Genomic DNA, 26,642 nt, shown 5'->3' on the forward strand with positions numbered 1-26,642 from the left:
ATTGCAGGGTAATTATTATGTGGTTAAAGTGGAGAAAGATTTGGGGAGCTGGAAGAGTGGTTAGGTGGTAGTAGTGTTCTGGTGTGAACTGAAGTGGTTGGAGCTAGGATAGAGGGTGGGGTAAAGTTGTAATGCTTGGTGCTGTGATTTGGACATGACTGCAGACGTTTAATCCCTCAAACAGTCAGTTGGTGGTGCTGGGAAGGAAGAGACTTGATCCAGTTGTGTTTCAGAGTTATCCCTACTGGAAGGGCCTTAGGTCCACTGGCCAGCCGGTTCCCTCCCGCAGGGTTCCCAGACATGTCCATCATTAGAATACCTACATTAAATAACGCTGAGTGGTGACTGAGAGCAGCTTTTGGGACACAAAGTCTTGGGTTGCTATAATGTACCTTCTCAGGCATGCTGTCTTGTCCACTGGAGAGAAGCAGTTTCAGTTTTACGATTAAATGGCTGGTCTCCACGTAGAGCAGGGGACTATATTTAATTCCTAGAGCCCTTGATTTTCCCATTTCTCATTCTCTACAGATATTTCAAGTGTGGGGTTGTGTGTTCAAGGCGAGGCTGCCTGCAGAAACGTTGTGGCAAGTCATTTCATTTTCCTGGGACTCAAATTAATTCTTTTTTTTTTTTTGAGATTTATTTATTTATATTACAAAGTCAGATATACAGAGAGGAGGAGAGAGAGAGAGGAAGATCTGAAGATCTTCTGTCCGATGGTTCACTCCCCAAGTGAGCGCAGTGGCCAGTGCCGTGCTGATCCGGAGCCAGGAGCCAGGAGCTAGGAACTTCCTCCAGGTCTCCCACGTGGGTGCCGGAGCCCAAGGCTTTGGACTGCTTTCCCAGGCCACAGGCAGGGAGCTGGATGGGAAGTGGAGCTGCCGGGATTAGAACCAGTGCCCATATGGGATCCTGGTGCATTCAAGGTGAGGACTTTAGTCACTAGGCCACAGCGCTGGGCCCCCATTTGATTCTTTTTCTTAAAAATGAGGGGAGTTTTGAGTTTGGAGTTTTGATGTGAAGATTCTGCTGTAGTTTTTGCAGGTACCCGGAGTACTAAGTCAGATGGGCGATCTGTCCTTTAGACGAAGCCAGGGGACTGCTTGCTGCTGCCTTGCTTCATCTAGGACTGCAGGAATACTTCAGAATGAGTTCTTGTAGGATCAAAAATCACCTTGTTTTTCATATTTATGGACTTGTATAAAGATTCCTGTTTGTTCTTGTCTTGTCGGCTGTAATTTTTTTTTTTAAAGATTTATTTTTATTATTTTTTTATTGGAAAGGCGGATATACAGAGAGGAGAGACAGAGAGGAAGATCTTCCGTCCGATGATTCACTACCCAAGTGAGCGCAACGGGCCGATACTATGCCGAGCCGAAGCCAGGAGCCTCTTCCAGGTCTCCCACACGGGTGCAGGGTCCCAAAGCTTTGGGCCGTCCTCGACTGCTTTCCCAGGCCACAGGCAGGGAGCTGGAAGGGAAGCAGGGCTGCTGGGATTAGAACCGGCGCCCATATGGGATCCCGGGCGTGCAAGGCGAGGACCTTTAACCACTTGCGCTACCGCGCCGGGCCCCGGCTGTAATATTTTTAAGATTAAAGATCCTGTCTTATTTATCTTCAGATTTTCAGCATGTCCCGTCACACTCATCTCACACACCATCTATATTCAGTAACTCAGGAGTTGGTGAATTGAGCCAAATATGGGATACCTGATGGGTTCTTCTTCCTTTGTCCGTGTTGTTACTGAAGCTACAGGAAACGAAGAGGGCCATTCTCTTTTTCCTTTTTTTTTAAGATTTATTTGTTTTTGTTAGAAAATCAGATATAGAGATAGGAGAGACAGAGGAAGAAATTCCGTCTGATGATTCACTCCTCAAGTGGCCTGAATGGTTGGAGCTGAGCTGATCCAAAGCCGGGAGCTGGGAACTTCCTCCACGTCTCCTTTATGGGTGCAGGAGCCCAAGACTCTGGGCCGTCCTCAACTGTCCTTTCCCAGCCACAAGCGGGGAGCTGGGTGGGAAGTGGAGCTGCCGGGATTAGAACCGGAGCCCATTTGGGATCCTGGTGTGTTCAAGGCCAGGATTTTAGCCACTAGCCCAAGAGGGCTGTTCTTACTAGCCCTTACTAGTGGGATTGCACGATTTTTGTGTTTTTGTGACTGGCTTAATTGAATTAATCCTCATGGCAAAATTTCATTTTAAGGCTCAATTAAATTCTGGTGTGCGGATATAGCACATTTTGCTTCTTATCCATTATTCCCTTAGTGGACACTTGGGTTGCCTCCATGCTTGAGTTTTGTGAAGACTACTGTTATAAGGAATGTCAGTGTTCAAATGTGTCTTGGAAATCCTGGGTTCAAGTGGAATGTTTGTATTTGTAACAGGTTTTTTTAAGATAATTGTTTTCTGATCTCTTTTTATTGGAAAGTTAAATTTACAGACAGAAGAAGATAAAGATCTTCTGTCCCCTGATTTCACTCCGCGAGTGGCCGCAGTGGCTGGAGCTGAGCTGATCCAAAGCCAGGAGCCTGGAGCTTCTTTCCGGTCTCCCACTCAGGTGCAGGGTCCTAAGACCTTGGGGCAGCCTTGACTGCTTTTCCAGGCCACAGAGAGCTGGATGGAAAGTGGGGACACAAAGCGGTGCTTACAAGACAAGGGCACATTTTCTGATCTTAAGCTGTTTGAAGAATGTGGGCGGAGTAATCAGAAGGGCTGCAGACTAGAGAGGAGAAAGAAATGTTAACTGATGCTTGGTACACAGTGGTGATAAAAGAATGTAATCTACTTGTTTTCATAGACTGTTTCATCATTATTGCATAGTGTCCCTTTTGGTCAATTTAGTCAATGCTGTTGGGTACTGAGGAGAAAAATGTTTTGTCTTTACCCTGAAAAATAATTGTAGGAATAGACAGTAGTGTTTTTCTTGATTAGAAAAAAATCCATTTTAGCTTTTTAAATTATAGCGATAATAGCTTGCAATTGCGGTAATAATAATATCTTGGTTTTGGCTAATGATTTTTAGTGTACCTCTAATTAATTTTTTATGATTACCTCAGTTGACAAAGCCATAGATTTTACTTGTGTAAAGAATCCTACTTAAATTTGTCGCTGAAAGACATGCTTTTACAGTGTGCAAGACTAGCCAGGTTTAGGAGCTTACTCTGAGAGGTTTATGGGTGATTCACAGCACAAGTTAATTGGCTCATAGGGGAACCAAATTCCTTCTACCTGAGGTGAGTTGGAAGGGCTCAGGGGAAATTTGACTTATTTATAACCACGTATGTATAACCCATACAACAAAATAGGTGCTTGTCTGTACTTTTTTCCTAATTGTTTCTGAGTCAAAAGACCAAAAATCCTGCCGAACCACCGTGGTTTGCAAAGTTGAAGCCAGTCGGTCTCACAGAAGTCTGATGTGGTCTAAATGTCTTCATCCTCTTTAAGACCAGTTTCATAACTTTGTTTTTTATAAGGTGATTGATTGCCTCTTGTCCCTGGAATGAATATATCATGTCGGGTCACATCTGTTTTAGGGCCCTAAGTTTATAATCTGGGACAGTTTCTACCTGAGGACAGTATTGCTTTCTGTGAATGCCCTTGAGTTAACTTTTTAATGAAGCTAATTGACTTTTAGGAATTAAATTTAATAGGTTATCTTTTTAGGAAAACTGCCCAAAGGAATCTAATTATATGTAGATATTAAATCTTTTTTTTTTCTTTACTGTTTACCATCGACATACAAAAGGAAGTTTTGTTTGTGTGCACACTGGATAAAACTGAGTGTCAGTTATTTTGGTGAACTTTTATACCCTGTTAGTTTCTTTTTTTAAAAAGACTTTATTTGAAAGTCAGAGTTACTGAGAGAGGCAGATGGTGTGTGGGAAGGGAGGAGGAAGAGATGGAGGAGGAGGAAGGTAGATATCTTCCATCCACTGGTTCTTTCTCCCAATGGCTGCACCTGCCAGGGCTGGCCCAGACTGAAGTCAGCAGCCTGGACCGTCTTTGTCTCCCACATGGGTCGAGGGGCTCAAGTGCTTGTGCTGTTTGTTTTCTGCTGCTTTCCCAGGCACTTTATCAGGAAGTTGGTGTGGAAGTGGAGCAGTTGGGACTCGAATGAGTACTCGTCTGGGATGTGATCATTGCAGATGGTGGCTTAGTGTGCTTTGCCACAAGGCCTTCCCTCAGTAGTGTGGCACTTAGACTATTTGGCGTTACTGCTTCCACTGAACTTTGGGCATGGTCACTTAAATCCTGTGTCTTAGCTTCCCTCTCTTTAAAATTTTTTAGAGATTTATTTGAGAAAGACAAAGGGAGATGGGAAGACTGGAAAACAGAGCTTGCATCTGTTGGTTCACTCCTGATTTGACTACAGTGACTGGAGCTAAGCCGATCTGAAGCCAGGAACCGGACGTTTCTTCTAGGTCTCCCACATGGGTGCTGGTGCCCAGGGGCTTGAGCCCTCCGCTGTTGATTTCCAATACCATAATCAGGGAGCTTGGTTGAGTGGAGCAGCCGAGACTTGAACTGGCACCCATGTGGTGTGCTGGTGCTACTGGCAGAAGTTTAGCTTGCTACACCATGGTGCCAGCCCCCAGCTTTCCCGTTTGTAAGACAAAGATGAGTGTAGTTCAGAGGGCTCTTGGAAGCATTAACTGAGTTAATACATGTTTTAGTTGTCACAGCCACCTGACAGCCTGTGCTTTTAGTGATTTAAAATGACATTTATTTCGCTTATGAGTCTATACACTAGGCAGGGCTCCCCATGGTCCACTGATTTCTGTTCTACTTGAAGTCAGCTTGTAGCCCTCTTCCAAGCTAAGGATAGAAGCCTGTTAACTTTTTGAACAGGATAATTGAAAAGGCTGGTGGAAAGTGGAATCCAAATGTAAGTTAGGGTGGGCCTTTTGGTACAGCGGTTCATGTTGCTGGTTGCAATACTGGTGTCTCACACAAGAGTCAGCCTAAGTCCTGACTGCTCTGCCTCTGATCCAGCTTTCTGCCAGTGTCCATCCAGGCACTCGAGTGCTTGGTGCAGTGCCGCCCTGGAATGGAGGCTTCTTTCTTTGCTTGCTCAGGGCTGTTTGAGGCATTTGGGGAATGATCTAGTGGATCAAAGATCTATTCTCATTATTGCTTGCTTTCAAATATGAGTGCTATGCCAGTATGGTGGCATAGCACTCCGGTCTTCCTTATGTAGCACTGGCATCCTGTTCTGTTCTGGTTCCTGTCTGATTGTTCCGTTTTTGTTCCAGCTTTCTGCTTATGGCTTGGGAAAACAGTGGAACATGGCCAAAGGCTTTTGACCTCTGTACACACACGGGAACCTGGGAGGAAGCTCCTGGCCCTCAACTTCAGATCAGCAAGCTGCTTGCCGTAGCAGCCATTTGGGGAGTGAACTTGCAGATAGGGGACCCATTTCTCTGTCTCTCTCTGTAGAAGATCTGTCTTTTGAGTAAAAATAGGGTTTGGTACAATGGCTTAACTGGCTCCCCTTGCAGGTGGTGGGATCCATATTGGTGCCAGTTTGTGTCCTGGCTGCTCCACTTCCTATCCAGCTGCCTGCCTATGGCCCAGGAAAGCAATGGAGATTGGCTCAGAATTTTGGGATCTGCATCTGCATGGGAGACCTGGAAGAAGCTCTTGGCTGCTGGTTTTTGGATCAGGCTTTTGATGAGTGAGCCAGCAAAGGAAGGTCTTTCTGTCTGTTTCAGATCCCAGCCTTAGACACCGAGTTGTAAGAAGGGGATCGGGTTGAAGTATGTTGGTAATGAACATCGTTGGAAGAGTCGGCCTGTAACAAGCAGTTAGTATAGGACATAAAGCAAGCCGTGTTAGCTATTCCATGGAATAGGAATTCAGATTTAGAGTGTCTTGTGGTAAATGTTTTTTAGAAGAAAAGCAGAGTGACGGAGTAGAGGGACATCTTTTGTCCTCTGACTTATTCTCCAGTTGATCACAATTGCTGGGGCTGGTCCAGGCCAGAACTAGAACTTTATCTGGGTCTCCAACAGGCGTAGCAGGGGCCCAAGTACTTAAGGCCAGCTGCTCCTGCTTTCCTAGGCTGTTTAACGTGGAGCTGGATTGAAAGCAGAATAGCCAGGACTCAAAGGGGATGCTGTCCTTCCGGTGCCACAGTGCTGTTAGTCTCAGCATGTACCAGGCAGGCTGGTTATGATTTTTTTTGAAGTACTCGTTTCTTTCAGCTGGTTCACTTTGAGTTCTTAATCCCTTTGGTGAACTTAGAGCAAATAGGGCAGATAATTACAATCAGTTCTGACCAACACAGGAGGAATGTATAGCTCAGATAGTTTTCGTTCTTGTATAATATTAGATGTATAACTTAGTTGTTCAAGATATACATGAATCTTAAATACTTTAGTCACTTGAATTGTAACCTTTAATAATTTTGATTATAAATGTGGGAGAGACAGGCACTAGCCGTTTACCACACCTTGGCTTATTTTGTTACACTCTAAGTCCTGTACATATACTCTGAGCAACTGTAAACATCTGTATTTATTCAAAGCATATTTCTAGTTACAAGTTTTAGATTGCTAATTCTGACCCTCTGCTAAATGTTCTTTACTGACAGCAGTAAGTTTTTGAGTTTTGAAAGTTTTTTTAAAGATGTATTTATTTTTGGAAAGTTACACAGAGGGAGACCGTTAGGAGAAAAAGAGAAAGAGTTGGCTGTAGTGGCCACACACGGCTGGGCCAGGCCAAAGGCAGGAGGCAGGAGCTTCCTTTTTTTTTTTTTTTTTAAAGATTTGTTTTTATTGCAAAGTCAGATATACAGAGAGGAGGAGAGACAGAAGTATCTTTGGTCCGATGACTCACTCCCCATGTGAGCGCAACGGCCGGTGCTGTGCCGATCCGAAGCCAGGAGCCAGGAGCTTCTTCCAGGTCTCCCACACAGGTACAGGATCCCAAAGCCTTGGGCCGTCCTTGACTGCTTTCCCCTTCGAAGGGACATCGAAGCTTTGCTCCAGATATGGGTAAATGAGCAGTTTCTAAACACTTTGGTTTTGTAGAACTTCCTTGCATTCTAAAATAAAAGGAATATGAAGCACATCTCTGTAAAATGTTAAAATATTGTTGAAGAAACCAAAGAGCTTTTGTTTATGTGGCTTATTTATCACTATTACAGGATACAAAATGGAGGTTGATAATTCATTAGTTAAAAATTAACGGGGCCTGCAGCGTGGCCTAGCAGCTTAAGTCCTCGTCTTGAACGTGCCGAGATCCCATATGGGCACCAGTTCTAATCCCAGCTGCTCCATTTCCCTGCTTGTGACCTGGGAAAGCAGTTGAGGACGGCCCAAAGCTTTGGGACCCTGCACCCGTGTGGGATACTGGAAGTAGTTCCTGGATCCTGGCTTTGGATCGGCACAGCACCGGCCGTTGGCTCACTTGGGGAGTGAATCATTGGATGGAAGATCTTCCTCTCTGTCTCTCCTCTTCTCTGTATATCTGACTTTCTAATAAATAAATAAATCTTTAAAAAAAAAATTAAAGACAAGCATTGAGATGCAGCATGTTAAGCTACTGTTTGAGAAGCTTGCATCCCATATGAAAATGTCTGAAATTTATTTTAAGGTTTATTTTATTTTAATTGGAAAGGTAGATATAAAGAGAGGAGAAGAGACAGAGAGGAAGATCTTCACCCCATGATTAACTCTCTAAGTGACTGCAATGGCTGGAGCTAAATCGATCTGAAGCCAGGAGCTTCTTCCAAGTCCCACATGGGTTTAGGATCCCAAGGCTTTGGGCCGTCCTCGACTGCTTTCCCAGGCCACAAGCAGGAAGCTGGATGGGAAGCAGGGTTGCTGGGATTAGAACATGTACCCATATGGGATGTTGGCGTGTGCAAGGTGAGGACTTGAGCCACCAGGCTATTGTGCCAGGCCCAAATGTCTGGATTTGAGTTTGCCTCTGCTTCCGGTCTGTCTTACTAATGTACACGCTGGAAGGCTGCCAGATGATGACTCAAGTGCCTGGGGCCCTGCCTCCCATGGGGAGACCTGGTTGGAATTTGTGGCTTCTGGCTTTGCAGGCATTTAAGGAATGAGCCAGCCTTTCAGGTAAATAAAAATAAACAGCTACATATGGGATGCTGGCTCTGCAGGAGGAGGCCTAACCTACTATGTCATGGAACTGTCTTTTCATTGCCTCTCGGATTTAAAATATATATATTTTAATTTATTTGAAAGGCGTAATTACAAAAAGATAGAGTCAAAGGTAGAGAGGTCTTGCATCTGCTGTTCACTCCCCAAATGGCCGTATTGGCTGTAACTGGACTAGGGTGAAGACAAGAGCTAGGAGAATCTTCCGAGTCTCCCACATGATTGTAGGGACCTGGGCACTGGGCTGTCTTCAGCTGTTTTCCTGGGCACATTAGCATGGAGCTGGAGAGGAAGCAGAGCAGCTGGGTCTTGAACCTGTGTCCATATGTGATGTCTGCATTACAGGTGTCTCGTATGCCACAGTCATCGGTAATGATGCCATCACAAGAGATATTTTAGTTTCTTGCTACTCAAGCTTAACAAATGTGCACTTGTTAAAAAGAAATGCTGTCTCAGGGCCTACCCTAAACCTTGTACAGGCAGACTCTGCAGTGAGTAAAATCCCAGGTGATTCATGTACATACTGAAGTTTGTGAAACCCTGATTATCACTGGTGTGCTTTGGCTTGCTTAGGTTTTATTACAAATACCAACATTTAGGTACTTGTATTTTACAGAGTCTAACTTTCATTGAAAAGTGAACCTCACAGAGATATTGATATGTGTAAGATTCTTTTTTTTTCCAGTGTAAATGATTTTACTGGCAAAAATGTAATTTACCTAATTGAGAAATAATAGATTCTATACAGTCTGTCACAAAAGACATTTAAAGAGAGAACACTTCTCAGGTTATGTTGTGAGTCCAGTTTTTGTTTTTTTAAAATTTATTATTTTTGATAATCTTGACATAATTAAGGTAAAAAGGTTCAAGCACTACAGGAAGATGGGTAAGACAATTAGTTCTGTATTGTTTCCTTAAAAGATTCTTGACATAAGTTCATTGTGTTATCTAAACCAGTAGAGGGCCAAGGCTGCTGCTTTGCCGACAGTCTGGCTAGCTCAGGGCCCTGGCCGAAGTGGGAACGGCTCGTACTTTGTCTCCCATGCTGTTTGTTACGTTAGGACGACGGCCTCATGAGCCTGACGAGTGGAAAGAATTTGGTTCCACATGGGTCTGGGGCTGAAAATGAGCTTGGAGGCTTTGAATGGAAAACTTTTAAAATTCAGAGAGGAATCCAGGAGGGGCTGTGCAGCTGGACTTGAGTTGGTCCTGCCAGGCTGAGCATAATTGACCTCAAACGTGGGTGGGTTGTCTTGAGTGTTCCGCCCCTCTCCTTTGCTGTTGGTTTTGCAGCTCTTCTGTGTTCGGCAGAGTTTATGAGGAGCCATGTACACGTGAACTACTGCTCTAAATTAATGACATTGCATATAGACTAAGCGTTGCTTGGTGTTCATCAATAAATGGACTTTTTTGTGAAGGTTCAATTTCGTGCTGAAGGTAATAAAAGAGTACGTTAGCACCGTGCGGATTGACACTATATTGATATTCTTATCAAAAGTATATTAGTCTCTTTCAAAATTACTTTAAAATTTTGTTTATTCAGTGTATTTAGAACATGGCATTGTTGCGCAGGGTGTGATGCCTCTGCCTGCAGTGGTGGCATTTGTATTTTGATTCTGATTTAAGTCTGCCTGAACGCTGCTCTGCTTCCTATCCATCTTCTTACTAATAGTCCACTTGGGAGGGCAACACAAGTTGGCCCAGATACCTGGTCCCTTGTCACCTATGTGGAAGATCAAGAAGTTTCTCTACCTTTAGCTTGATACAGACTTGACTGTTGTAGCTATTTGGGAGTGGATGTAAATCTATCATCTACTGGGCTTTGCCAGGCCAGAGTCGGGAGCTTAGAACTCCACCTGGGTCGCATGTGGATGGCAGGGACCCAGCTCCTGGGGCCACCATCACCTGCTGCTTTCCAGGGTGCACAGTAGCAGGATGCTGTGTTCAGAAGCAGAGCCCTGGCACTGCCGAGGTGAAATGCCAGCATTCAAAGCGGCATCTGCACCACCATGCTTATGTCTGCCCCATTCTGTCTTTCTAGACCTTGCTTTGTAATTAGAAAGAGAACCAATCTGGTTTGTTTTCAATCAGTTGTGGATTTTTAAAGTGGAAGAAGCATGGGTGCGTGCCTGGAAAGGACACAGATAGTAAAGGCGTCATCTGCTGCCTTGCCGCCCCTCCTTTCTCAGGTGCCTGTGTTGCATATGCTGCTCAAGAGACTGCCCCAGGCAGTTGACCTGCTGCATCTCCCTGTTCATTTGTTTATGCAGATGGAATATTAGCCTCCTGTACTTACTGTACCATGGTTTTCAGTTTATACCACACAGTTCATGGAGGCTTATCACTTTTCCTCAGAGTCTTCAAAATTGAGTGTGATAGATTTTTTTTTTAAGATTTATTTTATTTTTATTGGAAAGGCAGGTATACACAGAAGAGAGACAGAGAGGAAGATCTTCTGTCCGATGATTCACTCCCCAAGTGAGCGTGACAGCTGGTGCTATGCCTATCCGAAGCCAGGAGCCTCTTCCGGGTCTCCCACGTGGGTGCAGGGTCCCAAGGCTTTGGGCCGTCCTCGACTGCTTTCCCAGGCCACAGGCAGGGTGCTGGATGGGAAGTGGAGCTGCCGGGATTAGAGCCGGTGCCCATATGGGATCCCGGGCGTGCAAGGCGAGGACCGTAACCACTGTGCCATCGCGCCGGGCCCGAGTGTGATAGATTGTTAACGTGGAACTGTTATGTTTGCTTTTACAGTTGAAGTAACATGATATATGTAAGTGTCTGCTTTGCAGTATGTCATATCATGTAAAGTAACTAAAGAAATGAGACAGACATTTCAGGGTTAAGAGTCTCATGAAACGACGTACATGGTAGTTAAATAAACAATTTATTTTCAGCATAGGCAAGCCAGCATACCCACAGTTTATTCCTGCAGCGCACAGAATGGGAATATTCAGTTTTACTAGCTGATACATTTGATAGTTAGAGAGATTGAAAAAATTGAGTAAATTTTTGGAGTTCAGACTGGTTGGTAGTGACCGGGAATAAACTAGAATATCCTTTAAGGGAAAATACTGATGGGAAGAGTAGGCTAAATGAACTTAAATGTCCTTTTAAAGAATTTGTATTTTTGATATTGCTTACATAGTTGAAAAGGCTGTATGCCCATGGGGACCCTCGATTAGGTGCAAGGTCGATGGGACAAATGATTCCATATTTTCTTTTCTTTTCTTTTCTTTTTCCTGTATCTCAGGGGGAGAAGAGAAGGGACCACTAATCACATCAGCCTTGGGGCTTGGGGGGTGGCTACTTGATGTCATCTGAGAAATCCCAGTGTGGGGAAGAATGTTCTGAGGGTTTTGCTTTAGTGTCTTTGCTAGTTCTAAGACAGTGTTGGTTTTGTAGTTCCGAGGTCTGTTGGCTGACACTCATCCAGATACTTGCTGCCAAAGCTTGGTCAGGAGAGTTGTCCAGTCTGTTCTAATTTCCATCTTCTGACATGGCACTCAGTTCTGCAGGCTTAAACGAGCTGGTTGTCACGTCTCCCATGTGCATCCGTGCATGACTCCACTGTCAGATGTCCATCGTCAGATGAGGAGACACAATCCTGATACATGCATTCCAAAACTGGATCACAAATCCTGTGTTTTTCCCCTGTGACCGGAGTTTTAAGTCCAGTGGTCCAGCTGTGGTGGGGGGCATCTCCTAAGAAATCCTGCCTGGTGTGATCCCAGGCCTGATTCTTGTTTGTGCCAGCTAGTGTGGGGTCCAGTTCAGTCTGTTTCCTGTATTGGTGTACACATACCCTGGTGATTACAGTTGTCTGGTCAGTTCTGTCCCCACCCCATGTCCTGTGCAAATGGTCGTGCTGTGGCTAGCCTGACCCAGCCTGCCATAAACCTGGTCCTTACACCAGCAGGAAGTGCAGCCTAGTTGCGGCAATTACGATTCTTGGTAATTTCCCTCTGGTTCTTGTGTGTGCCAGTGTGTGCAGCAGACTAGTTTGACCCATCCCACATCCAATCTGCCTATTGTATATATACCTACGGGTGCTGTGCTTAATTCAGCCCGTCTCGCTCTACCATCTGGCCCACACATACGCTGCTGGGCACTCTCACCTATCAAGCCTGGTCTGCCCCCAGCTCTGGCTCTCATGCTCACCAGTGGGAACTTCAGCCCAGTAGAGGAGGACTCACAGTTCCCCTACTAGTTCCGCTCCCGGCTGCAGATCCTGCACTTTTCAGAAGGTACTTCAGTCCCATCTGACATGACTTGAATCTGGCCTTGGCACTTGGCAGCAGATGCTGCAGCAAAGCATGACTGGCCTGTGTGTGCTGGTGAATGCAGTGGCCTGGTCTTGCCTGTCCCTCCCTGAAACTCAGCTCACAAGGGGGCCAGTGGGTGTTGAAGCTCTGCCCTGCCAGTTCACCCCCAGTCCTGGCTCTCATACCAGTGGGAGCAGTAGCCCAGTAGTGGAGTTCCCTACCAGGCTTGTTCCTGGGCTGGGGTCTTACGTGTACGGGTGGGTGCTGCGGCCCATTCTGCTATGGGTGCTTGTCTCAGCATTTGCTGGTGGATGCAGTGGCCTACTTTGCTTGTCCTACCAGTCCTGGCTCTAAGTGAACTGGCAGGTTGTGCAGCCCAGCCTGACCTGGTCTATACCCTGTTATGGCTCTCAGACCCGACAGCAGGTGCTGTGGACTGACTCAGTCTAGCCTGTTGCCAGTCCTGACCCGTGTGTATGCTGGTGGGTACTGTAGTCTGACCTGGGGAACTTAAATATCCTTTAAAGAAAAATCTGAGGCATCCTATATTAAATTTTTTGCCATCTTTTTTTAGATTGACTTATTATTTTTATTGGAAAGACAGATGCAGATTGGAGGAGAAAACAGAAAGATCATTGATTAACTTCCTAAATGGCCACAAAGCCTGGAGCTAAGCCAGTCCAAAGCCAGGAGTCTCCTCCAGGTCCCCATGCAGGTGTGGAGTCCCCAGGTCTTAAACTATCCTCTACTGCTTTCTCAGATCATAAGCAGGGAGCTGGAAGGGGAAGTGGAGCAACCGGGATTAGAACCAGTGCCATATGGGATCCTGGTCCAGGTGCAAGGGGAAAACTTTAGCCACTAGGCTATCATACTGTCATGGTTTTAAAAAGCATATGGTGGGGACCTGCGCTGTGGCTCAGTTGGCTAATCCTCTGTCTGCAAGTGCTGGTATCCCATATGGGTGTTCGTTCTTTCATGTCTCAGCTGCTACACTTTTGATTCAGCTGCTTGATTGTGGCCTGGCCAGTGGAGGGTGACCCAAAGCCCTGGGGTCCTGAGCGTACACCCAGGAGATTCAGGAGAGGCTCCTAGCTTTGGATAGGCTTAATTCTGGTTTTTGTGACCTTTTGAGGAGTGGACTAGCAGAAGGAAGGTCTCTCTTCCTGTTTTTCCTTTTCTGTCTGTAATTTCTGCTTTTTCAATAATAAATTTTTTTTGAACAATGATTTTCAGCAGTAAATTCAGAACCAAGATATTACCTTTACAGTTCTATGTATCACTTGATCTGAAATCTCTTAATTATACTGAGAAAATCTCTGCCACATCTTATCTATACCCATGTCAAAACAATCAGGCAATTTTGTGTGAGAGAGAACCCCGTATGCTTAACTTTAGTTTTTACCAAAACCCAAATAAAAAATCTTGTACTAGTACTTGAGTCAGCCACCACCTCTTCCCAGGACAAGCAGGGAGCTGAATTGAAAGTGGAACATCTGGGATGTAAACCAGCACCCCATGGGATGCTGGTGCCAGAGGTGGGGACTTGGCCTGTTAAGCTAATGAGTAGAGAGAGAGAGTGAGTGTGTGTGTGTATGTGTGTGTGTGTGTCACTAAATCCTCACCTTGGATACCCTGGGATCCCATGTCTGTGACGATATGTGTCCTGGCTGCTCTGCTTCCCCTTCCCTTCCAGTTCTCTGCTTGTAGCCTGGGAAAGGTGGCCCAAAGCCTTGGGACCCTGCACCCACATGGGAAACCCAGAAGAAACTTCTGGCTCCTGGCTTCTGATCAGCTTAGTGCTGGCCGTTGTGGCCATTAGGGGAGTGAACCAACGGATGGAAAATCTCTGTCTCCTCACTTTGAATCTTCCTTTCCAATAAAAATAAATGAATATTAAGAATATTGGGGGATTCTTGTATGTTATAAGTTGCTTATTATTCCATGTCTGTTTCGAGGAAATGTTGTGTTTCTGACTTTAGTTGTACTTTACTGCCAACTATTGTTTTCTAGTGGAGAATATGATTGGTATGCTCGGTTTATATGGAATAGAATGTCAAGTAGTAATCTAAATTAAGTATTTATAAGATCATATTGGTGTTAGTGAATTTCTAGGAATAACACAGCCTTTTTTCTTCTTTTGTAGCATAAGCAGTACTATAATGGATGTAGACAGCACAATTTCCAGTGGGCGTTCAACTCCAGCAATGATGAATGGACAAGGAAGCACTACTTCTTCAAGCAAAAATATTGCCTATAATTGTTGTTGGGACCAGTGCCAGGCTTGCTTCAACTCTAGCCCAGATCTGGCAGATCACATCCGTTCCATACATGTAGATGGTCAGCGAGGAGGGGTTGGTTTTGTCATTTCTTTTATTAAACACCTGTTGTCATTAGTTTTATTAACTCTTAGTTACTAGTTAGGCTTTTTTTTTGTGAACATAATTGAAATTATTTTTATGTAGGCTTTATTTTTTCAAATAACCATTTTACCTTAATTACGTCTTACATGCTTGATTCTTCAAATGAAAGGATGTATTATGTGTTAGGCTTTATTTTGTCATTAGGTAATATTATTTTGAAGAGATTAAGCTTTCTAAATTACAGTAGAAATATTATAAATAAACAAAATGTATTTCCTGATTTTAATATTTTGAGTTGAGAAGATTGAGGTGTTGACAGTGTCCTAGATGTCCTTTTTTAAAGGGTCCTAAATTTTCTGATGCTGAAACTGTTGTTACCAGAATTAGTATGCGTGGTCCTCTTAAATAACAAGCTGAATTCATTATTTGGTAGTGATAATCGATATTTCCCGTTCTTGTCAGAGCAGGCTTAGAAAGTTATGAGTAATCAGTATTGATTTATACCCAAAAGGGTTTGCGAATGCATTTAGTTGTATTAGCTCAAGGAGCTTATTGGGTAGTGTGTGAAGGCCTGAGCAAATTACATGAGTCAGTTTCCAGCTCGCTCTAGTCTTGTCTTGAATAGTTACACTGAGTGTGTTTTATGGAAAGTACAGATAACTTGTGGGGTCGTGCTTTTGTCAGCTGGCTATCTGATGCATGTGGAAATCTAAGGGGTAGAATCATCATAGTATGAGCTACAGGAGTTAGCAGTTTGAAGGGTAATGTTGAATATTTTTTTAAGAAAAACAACCCTGTAGTATGCATCCATAAATTTTTGAAAGGGTTTATTTAATTTGTTTCAAAAGCAGAGTTACAAGAGGCTGGGAGAGGAGGAGGAAAGAATAGAGAATTGTCATCTACGGTTCATTCCCCAAATGGCTGCAGCTGTTGGGGCTAGGCCATTCCAAAGCCAAGAGCTTTATCCAGGTCACCCTCTTGGGTACAGGGTCTCAACTATTTAGACCATCCTCTGCTGTGAGATGTTGTATGTCAGCAATGTTTGTTTATTCAAACTTGATAAACAGATGTTTATCTTCTATTTAAATTTAACATGGATGGTTTCTGAATAATCCAGGGACATGCTTTGCTGCCACCCGTCTCTGTTAATGAACTTTGTCCATCATACGATATTTTGGCTGTAAAATTCTGCTCAGTTGAGTGATTAGCTTGGTATACATTAGGTATTTAGTATGAATTGTTTTCTCAGATTGGTTGCTTGTTCATTAGAGATCTGCTTTTGTATACCAGTGCTTGATATTACTTGCGTCATGGGATTGGTTTTGTTTTTGTTACTTGCCAACCATATGTAAATCAGGAGTTATAAAGGGTCAGTGGGCATCTCTTGGTGGGTGTAGGAGAATCTCATTTTTGAGTCTTGGTTCCTACAGGTTGACCTGGCACATAGCTTTAGGAGTATTTTCTCAGCTCTTTATAGATTTGAAGAAAAGATACAGACTCAATTTCCAAAATTTAAATATGTCAGGCCAGCATCATGAAATAGTAGGCTAAGCCTCTGCGGCACTGTCATCACATGGGCTCCAGGTTCAGATCCCAGCTGTTCACCTTTTGGTCCTACAGACAAACCAATGTAAGAAATCTCTCTGTCCGTCCTCTCTGTACTTCTGCCTTTCAAATAAATAAATAAATAAATAAATAAATAAAACCTTAAAAACATGTATCATATAATGATTGCTATTGTAATACATTATTGGTATTACAGAAGTAATATTGATATTACAGAAGTAGGGATAAAGGCAGTTAAGTGTAGTCTTAACTGAAATGAAAATGCCTATAATCTCCTTCACAATTGTAAGATTTCTTAGCTATTTTTAAGAATAATGCTATTATACCAAAGAATATTTTATTTTTATTTTTGAGAATTTTTTTTTTGGAAAGAGTCACAGTGGGTGGAGGGAAGAAGGAAGAGAGAAAGAGAGCTTTGATCCCCTGTTTCATTCCTTGCGTGGTTGTCCCGATGAAGTCAGGAGTCCAGAGCTTCCTCTGTATTTCCCTGCTGGGTGCAGGAGACGAAGCACCCTGGCTGTCTTGTGCTGTTTTCCTGGGCACATTACCAGGGAGCTGGATTGGAAATAGAGCCGCCTGGGTACTGATGCGGCACCGGGAGTGGCGGTTTTACCCCCTACTCTGCCATGTTGGCCCCAGTGTACTGGTTTTAAGTGATATTAATGGCTAAACTACAAAGTGAGGATCAAATGTAGGGCTGCACTACAGGTTCTTTTTATGATAAAATGTGAATGAGAATTTGAAAATGTGTTGCTGTCATAAGAAATATTGTGTTCTGATTTTATACTTTGAGGCTGGACTTTGTGTTTTGAGGATTAGTTTTTGGTTGTAATACAGTATTTTCCTTTTTTGGAAATGGCCCCTGAAGGTAACAGTTTCTTTTTCTCACTCTTCCTCCTGCTCTCCTGTCCTCCCTCCTCCCTCCTTCCTTCTCCTGCTTCCATCCTCTCTCCCTACCGGTTAAGTCTGCAGCCTCCCACTTTCCCCATCTCTCTGTCCCCGTGAACCTCATTCTCTGCTAACCTCAGGCCGTGTAGTCATGGTTCTCCCTTCTGTATTACAGTTTTCAACCAACTTTCGTAGACTTTGTAAGTGAAGAATATTGATTTTGGTGGGTAATTATTTTTAGATTTTGTAATTTTTAAGTCATTGGAACAGAAACTTGGAAAATTCTAACCTGGATTTTATGTTTCTGGTTATGAAAGATGCCAGTGTTACTGGTTCAGTACACTGATAGAGATCTACATATTATGTTAATTCTTGTTATTTTTCTCATATTTTCCATGCTAATTTCAAACGGTTTGAAGAACACAAGTCAAATACTAGCTAAATAAGCTACTTATCTTGCTTTGGAGTCTGTAGACTCTGGGATCTGAACTTCAGTGGTTTACTTTTTTCCAATCTTTTTGTATCAGTAGCTATTTGATTCTGCAGTAAAATTAAATCTTTTTAAAAAAAGATTTATTTATTCTTTTTTTATTTGAAAGAGTTCTAAAGAGGAGAAGAGACAGAGACAGACTTGCCAGACTGTGTTGCTGCCCAGCTGGCCACCATGGTCAGAGTAGGCATGTCCAAAGCCAGATGCTACGTTAGTGTGGCCCAAGTACTTGGGCAAGCCTCCACTGCTTTCCCAGGCACATGAACAGGAAGCTGGAAGTGAAGGGGAACAGGTGGGACTTGAACTCAGTCCATATGGGATGCTGGCTCTGAAGGCAGAAGATTGGCTTTGTATGTCATGGTACCAGCTCCCAAATTAAGCTATTTAAATACCAGATATGAATAGAATTTTGCAAAGACACATTATGAGAATTTTTTTTTGCAACTTGGGAACAAACATGCCCAAAAAAATCAACCTTGAGTTTAATAGAATTGTGTCCTTGGTCAGTGCTTTTGTATATTACCTACTGGGTTCCCAAAAGTAAATTTGGAACTGTTTTACTAATTGGATTTCCGATGGTTAACAAGTTTGTACAGATGAGAAACTGTAGGTGAGAAATTCAACCATTCAGTGTAAGATTTGTTGTTGTTCTTCTTTATTCCTTTTTTTCTAAGATTTATTTGTATTTGAAAACAATCACAGAGAGGAGAGGAGAGATCTGTCTGCTGGTTCACTCCCTAAATGGCGGCAGTGGCTGGAGCTGAGCCAATCAGGAGCCTCTTTTGGTCTCCTACATGAGTTCAGGTTTCCAAAGCTTTGGTACATCCTCCATTGTTCTCCTAGGCCATAAGGAGGGACCTAGATAGGAACATGAGAAACAAATGATGCCCACATGGATTCTGGCACTACAAGGCAGAGAATTAACACACTGAGCCTCGCATCATCCCTTGTTCTGTTCTTTTTGTCTTCATTTTTTTTTAAAAAGATTTATTTATTTATTGGAAAGTCAGATATACAGAGAGGAAGAGAGACAGAGAGGAAGATCTTCTGTCCGATGATTCACTCCCCAAGTGAGCGTGACGGCTGGTACTATGCCTATCCGAAGCCAGGATCCAGGAACCTCTTCCAGGTATCCCACTCGGGTGCAGGGTCCCAAAGCTTTGGGACGTCCTCCACTGCTTTCCCAGGCCACAAGCAGGGAGCTGGATGGGAAGTGGAGCTGCCAGGATTAGAACCGGCGCCCATATGGGATCCCAGTGCGTTCAAGGTGAGGACTTTAGGTGCTAGCTCATACTGCCGGGCTCTTGTCTTCATTTTTTGAAGTTTTTTCTTTGAGCTGAAATCTCATAATTGATTTTTATTGCTTATTAAGATATAAGACGTACTCCAGATCCCCGTTTTTGTAATACAGACAACTTTTTAGACTTCATTCTTCAGCCTGCTTTTTCAGAGATGCAGGTACTGTCCAGAACTTTTCTGTTTCCTGCTGAACCAATGCAGCTGGCCTTATCAACCCTTTGCATACTTTTCACAGAAGAAATTTTAGATTTTTACAAGAGATTCCATGTTGATGGGGAGGCTAGCGTGGAATTTCAGAGTAACCTCTGATCGTGTTGCGGGTGGTGGAAGCAGTTCCCTGTTCCTTGCTGTTTCCCCACCATTCATCATCCCGAGCCTCTCTCTCTTCTTTTTTTTTTCTTTTGTTCTTTCCAAAGAGGCTGAGTTCTACATTGATGTGACTATAGTTTCTCCACAGGGTTGTTCTGGGACACTTAATAACTGTGACCCCTCAGATTGATGTCCGCATCTTCTGGAATGTGAACAAGTCAGAGGCACGAGAGTGTACATTCCTGCAGTAGATGAGGCGGGGGCAGGGGTGTGTGTGGTTTTTTTGTTTGTTTTTTGGTGAGTGAAATTTGAGTGAGATACAGTGAAAGAGATCTACCTGTTCACTCACTACCCTAATGTCTGAAGTGACTTGGGCTTGGTTGGGCCAAAAGTAGAAACCAGGAGACCTGGCAGGTTTTGCACATGGGGGACAAGAACAATCCAGTTCTTGTAGTGCTGTCAGCGCTGCCTCTTGAGGTCAATGTGAGGAGGAGGTTGGAGGCAGGAGTGCTGGGATTCAAAGCCAGGTACTCTGACATCAGGGGTGTACAACTACTCCTGGCTTTGTTCTTTTTTCTATAAAAAAATACAGTAAAGAAATCAAGTTTTTTTTTTTAACCACAGGATTGATTTGGTTTTGTGTGTCATTTTAATTTTCTATATTGTTCGTTGTTGCTGGAGGAGAGTGGAGGGAGGAATATTTTAGGTTGGGAGTAGAATGATAGTGTATTATTTGAAAACCTGTGAATGAGGCCACTTTAATCATGTTTTAAAAAATGACATTTGTGTATTAAATTTCTAGATAAATGAGAGTGTTCCTTCAAGAGTTCTTTTTGGATTTCAGTTTGCAGTCTGATAAGTCCTTAACACAACGTGAATTTGATCATTCTTTTGTCATACATAAGTGCAAAACACTTTATTATAAAAATGCAGGTTTATGTGGAGAGGGGGAGAGAGAAATCTTGTATCCCTTGGTTCAGTTTCTAATGAACTGCTGTGGTGGCAGCTGGGCTGGTCCAAAGCCGGGAGCCTGCATCACCGCAACACCTACCTTTTCTTTAGTTTACAAATAATATGTGGCAGCGATCCCTTAGGAGTTCTTTAATATAATTCTGTAAGGATACAAGCAGCATTAATTTTGTTCCTACATGCTGTAAGGTACTTTGTTTTGACTCACGAGAGAAGAGCAGCTTCTGTGACTTGTTAATATCTAGGACCTACTGAGTTTAGTAGTTTTGAATCTGGAAATAAGCAGTATTGGCTTAATCTGTGTAGCATAGAAGCATAAAATTTGGATTCTTTTTGCTGTTTTTCTAGGTGCAGTGGCCTAGCAGCTAAAGTCCTCGCCTTGAACGCGCTGGGATCCCGTATGCATGCCTGTTCTAACCCCGGCAGCTCCACTTCCCATCCAGCTCCCTGCTTGTGGCCTGGGAAAGTAGTCGAGGATGGCCCAAGGCTTTGGGATCCTGCACCTGAGTGGGAGACCTGGAAGAAATTCCTGGTTCCTGGCTTTGGATTGGCGTAGCACCGGCCATGGTGGTCACTTGGGGAGTAAATCATTGGACGGAAGATCTTCCTCTCTGTATATCTGACTTTGTAATAAAAATAAAATAAATCTTTAAAAAAATTAATAAAGAAAGCAACTTTTTTTTTAAAGATTGGTTTAGTTTTTAGTTTTGTTTTTAATTGGAAAGTCAGATTTACTGAGAGAAGGCAAGAAAGCTCTTCCATTTGCTGGTTCACTGCTCAAGTAGCTGCAGTAACTCAAGCTGATTTGATCTGAAACCAGGAGCCAGGAGCTTCTTCTGGGTTTGTCACGTGGGTGCAGACTCCGAAGGCTTGGGCCGTTGCACGCTTTAGCGACTAGAGTACTGCACTGGGCCTTGAAAGAACTTTTTTTTTTTTTTATTGTTTTTAATTGGAAAGTTGGATATTCAGAGAGAAGAGATAGAGGGGAAGATCTTCCATCTGATGGTTCACTCCCCAAGTGGCTGCAACAGCTAGAGCTGCGCTGATCCGAAGGCTGGAAAGATTCTTCTGAGTTGCTTATGTGGGTGCAGGGTTCCAAGACTTTGGGCCATCCTTTACTGCCTGCTTACTGCCCTGATTACGTGCAGGGAGTTGGGTTGGAAGCGGTGCCCATATGGGAGCCTGGTGTGTGCAGGGTAAGGATTTCAGCCACTAGACTACCACACTGGGTTCTGAAAGTAGCTTTAACTTTGCGTATCTTAAGCAGCATTTTATTGATCTTTGCCGGGGTCAATAATTTTAAGTATGAAGGTGGAACAATTATGACTTTGTGTATTTACCTAAAAGAAACTAGCAAGTCTTGAGGAATCAGAATGTGTAATAACATTTTCTAACCAGCTGTGTCCCGTGATGGTATTGGTGTTGTGGTAGACTGCCTGTGTTGTTTATTGGCATGGTATTGGCTGTTCCAATACCATGCCCTCAAGCCTGAGTGTAAGTTTGTTTTGGTCTGTATGTAGTGTGACACCATTTGTGATGGTTTTAGCAAAGAGGGGAGGCCGGGAGTCGGTTCTTTCACAGTGATGTGGTAGGATTGAAGAGGACCACCTGCCTTCCATGTTGTTTGTTGGAAATAGTATCCATTAGGAACTTGGTGTTTCCCTAGTTGTGAGATAGTGAAGGTCAGAATGTTATCTTGATGCTTTCCAAACCTAGTTAGTTGCCTTTAACCTGAAAATGTGTAACTCTTAGGATGTAAAATAAGTTATTCCCATTGCTTTTACTAACATAATAATTTAATGCTTTATATTAAATTTTGCCAAGCAGTTAAGATGTTAAAGAATATTACAAATAAATATTTTTAATATGCATGTGAGAAGAAATGAGAAAAGTTGCAGTTTGATACTTTAATACTTGAAATTAGGAGCACTAATTGACATCTAGTGACAATTTTATTTTCATTGTTTATGTCCTATTTTTTTTCTGATACTAAAAATAAAATTAAAATGATTTTTCCTTATGTAGTAGATATAAAAAAGAATGAAGGCGTATTTTTGATACTAAAAATTAAATTAAAAAATGATTTTTTTTCTTATGTAGTAGATATAAAATGAATGAAGGCTTAGAGTCCCAATTCCTATCGTTAATATTTCCTTCTGAATGGTACTCTGTGTTTGGCATGTCAGTTCATAATTGAGAGAATAGTTTGCAGCTTGCAGGGGGTAGAGTTACAACCCTTCATACTACTAGGTCCAGAAAGTTCTAGTGCTTTCATAGGCTCGATATACTCATTTAAACTTAAAAAGAAATTAAACTTTTGGTTGAGATGAATGACGAAAATTTTTCTGGCCCTTGTTTTAACAGGTGTTTGTGTGCTTATGGAAAGGTTGTAAAGTGTATAACACTCCATCAACCAGTCAGAGTTGGCTCCAGAGGCACATGCTGACGCACAGTGGCGACAAACCTTTCAAGGTAAGTGAGTTTGTGTATGTGAGGTGGTGTTTTTTGAGTTAAGTGGGCATGTTTATTAAGGGGCATGCCTTGGCCCTTCTAAAAACCTTCTAGAAGAAGCATTTGACTTTTTGTGTATCTGTTCAATCTTATAGTGGGCGTGCTTCTTAAGAGATGTGCTCTGGCCCCTTCTAAAACTGCTAAACCATTTATGATAAAATTGCTTAACTTCTTCTGGTTGTGTGAAATCTCAAATAGATGATGATATAAAGATAATGTTTTTAGTTGGAAAAACATAAGTGGCTCATTAGATTGTGTCTTAGAAGTAGTGAGCAGACCAGTGTCTTCAAACCTTCTTTATTGGATGACTTGGCTGTTATTAATATTTTTGCGGTTTGATGCCTGCCCCATCCCTGACCCAGCTTTCAGTCTCACTGGCAAGTAGCGCTGTTGATGTCTCTCATTCAGTTTTGAGTGTCTCTGTCTGTGACTGTAAGTCATGTATCAAATAGATGTGCCTTGGTAAAAGTTTTTTTGAAAATCATTTTTCCATTTATTTTCATTAAGAATCAAATATTTTGGTTTCTAATTATAGAAGGCATGTACCACATAGATTAAAAGTTTACATTTAAAGATGTTTAATAGTTGTGAAAACCTTAACTACCAGAATGTAAATACTGTGCCAGAAATTTCCCTTGTTGGAGAATTAGATAATTCTTGTGGAGCTGCTTTAAAAAATTCAGATTTTTTGAAAAGGTAATAATTAACAAGTTAAATTTAACAAATAATTAAAAAGTTTTGTTCCTTCTGTTTCTTCCTGCATTCTTTCTCATAAAATATGTAATTGCTGTCACTATTTCCTTATAATTTCTTCCAATATTGTTTTACTGAATTACAGCAAATCATTCAAATAAACCTGAGGACCCATTCTTTCTCCCCCCGGTTTTTAAAGACTTACTGTATTTCATTTGAAAGGCAGAGTTACAGAGAGAGGAGAAAGACAGATTGTCTGTCCAATGATAGACAATTTCATCGTGCCTATTCCCATACAATGTCTTAAAGTGGTTGATGGTGATTTGTAGCTTAATTTCAAAGCCTTATACAAATGAATTTTTGTCATCTTGTTCTGTAGATGGTCTGAATTGGAGAGTGCTAAAATAAACAGTTAAGGGACATGATTTAGTGAGGTAATTGTTCTCTAAGTTACAGGATTAAGAAAACATAGTACTGTAGAGAATATAATGCATTGTCTTATATGTTATGGAAGGCAGGTCTGTGTCTTTTCCCCTCCATCTTTTTTTCCCTCTTCCTTTTCACTGCTGTTACTTTTTATTTTTACTTTTTAAAAATAAATTTACAAATTTTTACCCATGTGAAAGAGTAACAGAGCAAGAGAGCTATTAATATCTTCTGGATCACTGTCTAAGTTCTTGCACTAACCTGGCTGGTCCAGACCAGAGCTGGGGCACTACAACTGTGTGTGGGTCTTCATGGGTGGATGGCATGATCCATACATTTGAGCCATCATATGCTACCTCCCAGTATGCTTCAGCAGGATTTTGGACTGGAGGTAAAGAAGCTGAGACTAACATGGATTAGTAGGTAGAAGCTCTTCCTCCTTCTCTGTCCCTCTCGCCTCCCTTTAGAGGAGGGTAGGAAACTGAATGTAAGACTTCTCTGTCTGTGTTGTTGATGGCAGAAGCACAAAGTGGAAATTAGTAAGACTTAATTGACTGTCGTTTACATTTAAGCCTGATTTTATGATCCCTAAACTTGTTTATCTTATGCGTGGGTAAATTTTATGTACATATCATTTGACATGTTTTCTCAGAAAATTTAATTTTGAAAAATTCCCTTTAAGATGTAAAATAGTGTCTTTGCCAAGACTTTTTCTGAGAATTGTACAAAAACGGTTCTCAAAAGATACTGCTTTTTGGGTCTGGCATAATATCTCGCTTGCTAATCCTTTACTTCCACGTGCCAGGTTCCCATTTGGATGTCAGTTCATTTCCTGTCTGCTCTGTTTCCCATCCAGCTCCCTGCTTGTGCCCTGGGGAATTAGTAGATGGCCCAAGTCCTTGTGTTGGGGGTACTCAGAAGACACTCTTGGCTTTTGGCCTGAGATCGGCTCAGTTCCGGCCATTGTGGCCACTTGGGGACCAGCGGATGGAAGTTCTTTTTCTCTGTCTCTCCTTCCTTCTGTAAATCTGACTTTCCAGTAAAAATAAATCTTTTTAGACCCAGTGCGGTAGCCTAACAGTTAAGGTCCTTGCCTCGCACAGGCCAGAATCCCATATGGGAGGCTCGTGGCTCCTGGCTTTGGATTGGCATGGCTCCGGCCGTTCACTCCCACTTGGGGAGTGTATCATGGACAGAAGATCTTCCTCTCTGTCTATCCTTTATTTATATCTGACTTTCCAATAAAAGCAAAATAAATCTTTAAAAAGAATCTTTTTGTATATATTAGAAATCACATAGTTGTGCTTTTCAGATCATCTCAGTAGCTTTGTTGCTTTGTATATAATTTTCTTCCCTGGGTTTTCTGTTTATCCTGAATACGATATTTATGATAAGTTAGTTGTCTTGGATCAGCCGATTGTGACTTTTCCTCAGCTAAGTAGTCTCACTGTGTAACTGTTTTAATTCTGACCGGCTTGAATGACTTCTCTTTGGGGTATGATCATGCCTGAAAGACTCAGACTTAGTTTACAGTCTTAAACCTGAAGTGGATAATTTGTTTATATTTTGGGATCAAGAACATTCCCTAAATTGCTAATAAAGAAAGAGTAGGAGGCAGCGTTGTGGTGAGGCCACCATTGATGACCTCCACATCCCTTATGAGAACACTGGTTCTCGTTGGGGCTCCCCTGCTGATGGGCCTGGGAAGGCAATCAGAGATGATCCAGTGCTTGGACCACTCACAGCTTCAGCCTGGCCCAGTCCTGGCCATTGCTGCCATTTCAGGAGTAAATTAGCAGATGGAATATCTCTGTCATTTTCTGTTACTCTGCCTTTCAAATAAACAAAAATTTTGAATAATTTTTATTTAACTAGAGTTAACTGTATCTGTTGAGCCTTGAATAACTTGCTGTAGCGTTGCTAAGCAGGGGGTGTTAGTTGATGGCTTCTGTGTATGACATGAGCATTGCTGCTCACCATTCAATGAAATGAGTACAAAATGGCTTCCTGTTTAGCTTATTCATGACTTGCTTAATGATAATTTTTAGATCTTCAGTTTTTTTCTGCAGTTGTTCTCTGTAGTGCAAAGCCTTAACCATTTTGTTCTGATACCTGTCTTTAACTCCTCCTCCATGTCATGTGTGAGTGTGTGTGTCTGTGTGGTAGAAGCTGGTGGGCTCTGTAGTCTTAGGAACTAATGATGCTTGATGCTGTCACTTGCTGTAAATGTATAGTTTGCGTATGAGAAAGAATAATTGTGATTACCGAAAAGCAGACAAAAGTAATTTTCCTCCTAAAAAGAACTGACTGATAGATGTTGGAGGGTGGGAGAGCTTGTACCAGCTCATAAGAACCAGTTCTTCCTGTGTGAGCTGTGCTGTGTGTGAATCTCATCAGTGTTGGGGGTGGCTCTGCAGGATTCGGGTGTGTGTGCAGGGTTAGCCCTCTTGTACAAGATATTTGTTCTGTGATTTCTTAAGCTTAACCTAGTGTGGAAGAGCTGATTTTAAACAGCATTTCTCTCGTAAATGTGGTTACCAGTGTAACAAAAGCGCAGAGCAAGGAGGTTCCACAGAATCTTGTTTTAAACCTCCCTGGGCCTCCTGTTACTACACACTGTTGTCACGCTCTTCCCTGCGCTCCTCTCCTGTGCCCAACGTGGGGTCCAGTCCTGAGGATTAATGTACTTTTGTACTTGCTGGGAATTTGTGTAGTTTTGGAGATACATTTCCATTTAAAATTGGATG

At 42.5% G+C, this 26,642-nt stretch overlaps 1 protein-coding gene across 3 annotated transcripts in view; it reads left to right on the plus strand.

Moving 5' to 3' along the window:
• The window catches only part of AEBP2 (AE binding protein 2), a 78,208-nt gene that overhangs the window by 31,111 nt on the left and 20,455 nt on the right, over positions 1-26,642 (plus strand). For all 3 annotated transcript variants that reach the window (XM_040967562.1, XM_040967554.1, XM_040967552.1), the window contains exons 2-3: positions 14,528-14,735; positions 22,630-22,737. In XM_040967562.1, coding sequence (XP_040823496.1) covers positions 14,544-14,735; positions 22,630-22,737 — 300 coding nt within the window. In that variant the 5' untranslated portion in view covers positions 14,528-14,543. The remainder of the gene's footprint in view (positions 1-14,527; positions 14,736-22,629; positions 22,738-26,642) is intronic.

Source organism: Ochotona curzoniae, unplaced genomic scaffold (genome assembly GCF_017591425.1).
Source record: "Ochotona curzoniae isolate NIBS_2020 unplaced genomic scaffold, NIBS_Ocur_1.0 contig_1482, whole genome shotgun sequence".
Lineage (NCBI taxonomy): Eukaryota > Metazoa > Chordata > Mammalia > Lagomorpha > Ochotonidae > Ochotona > Ochotona curzoniae.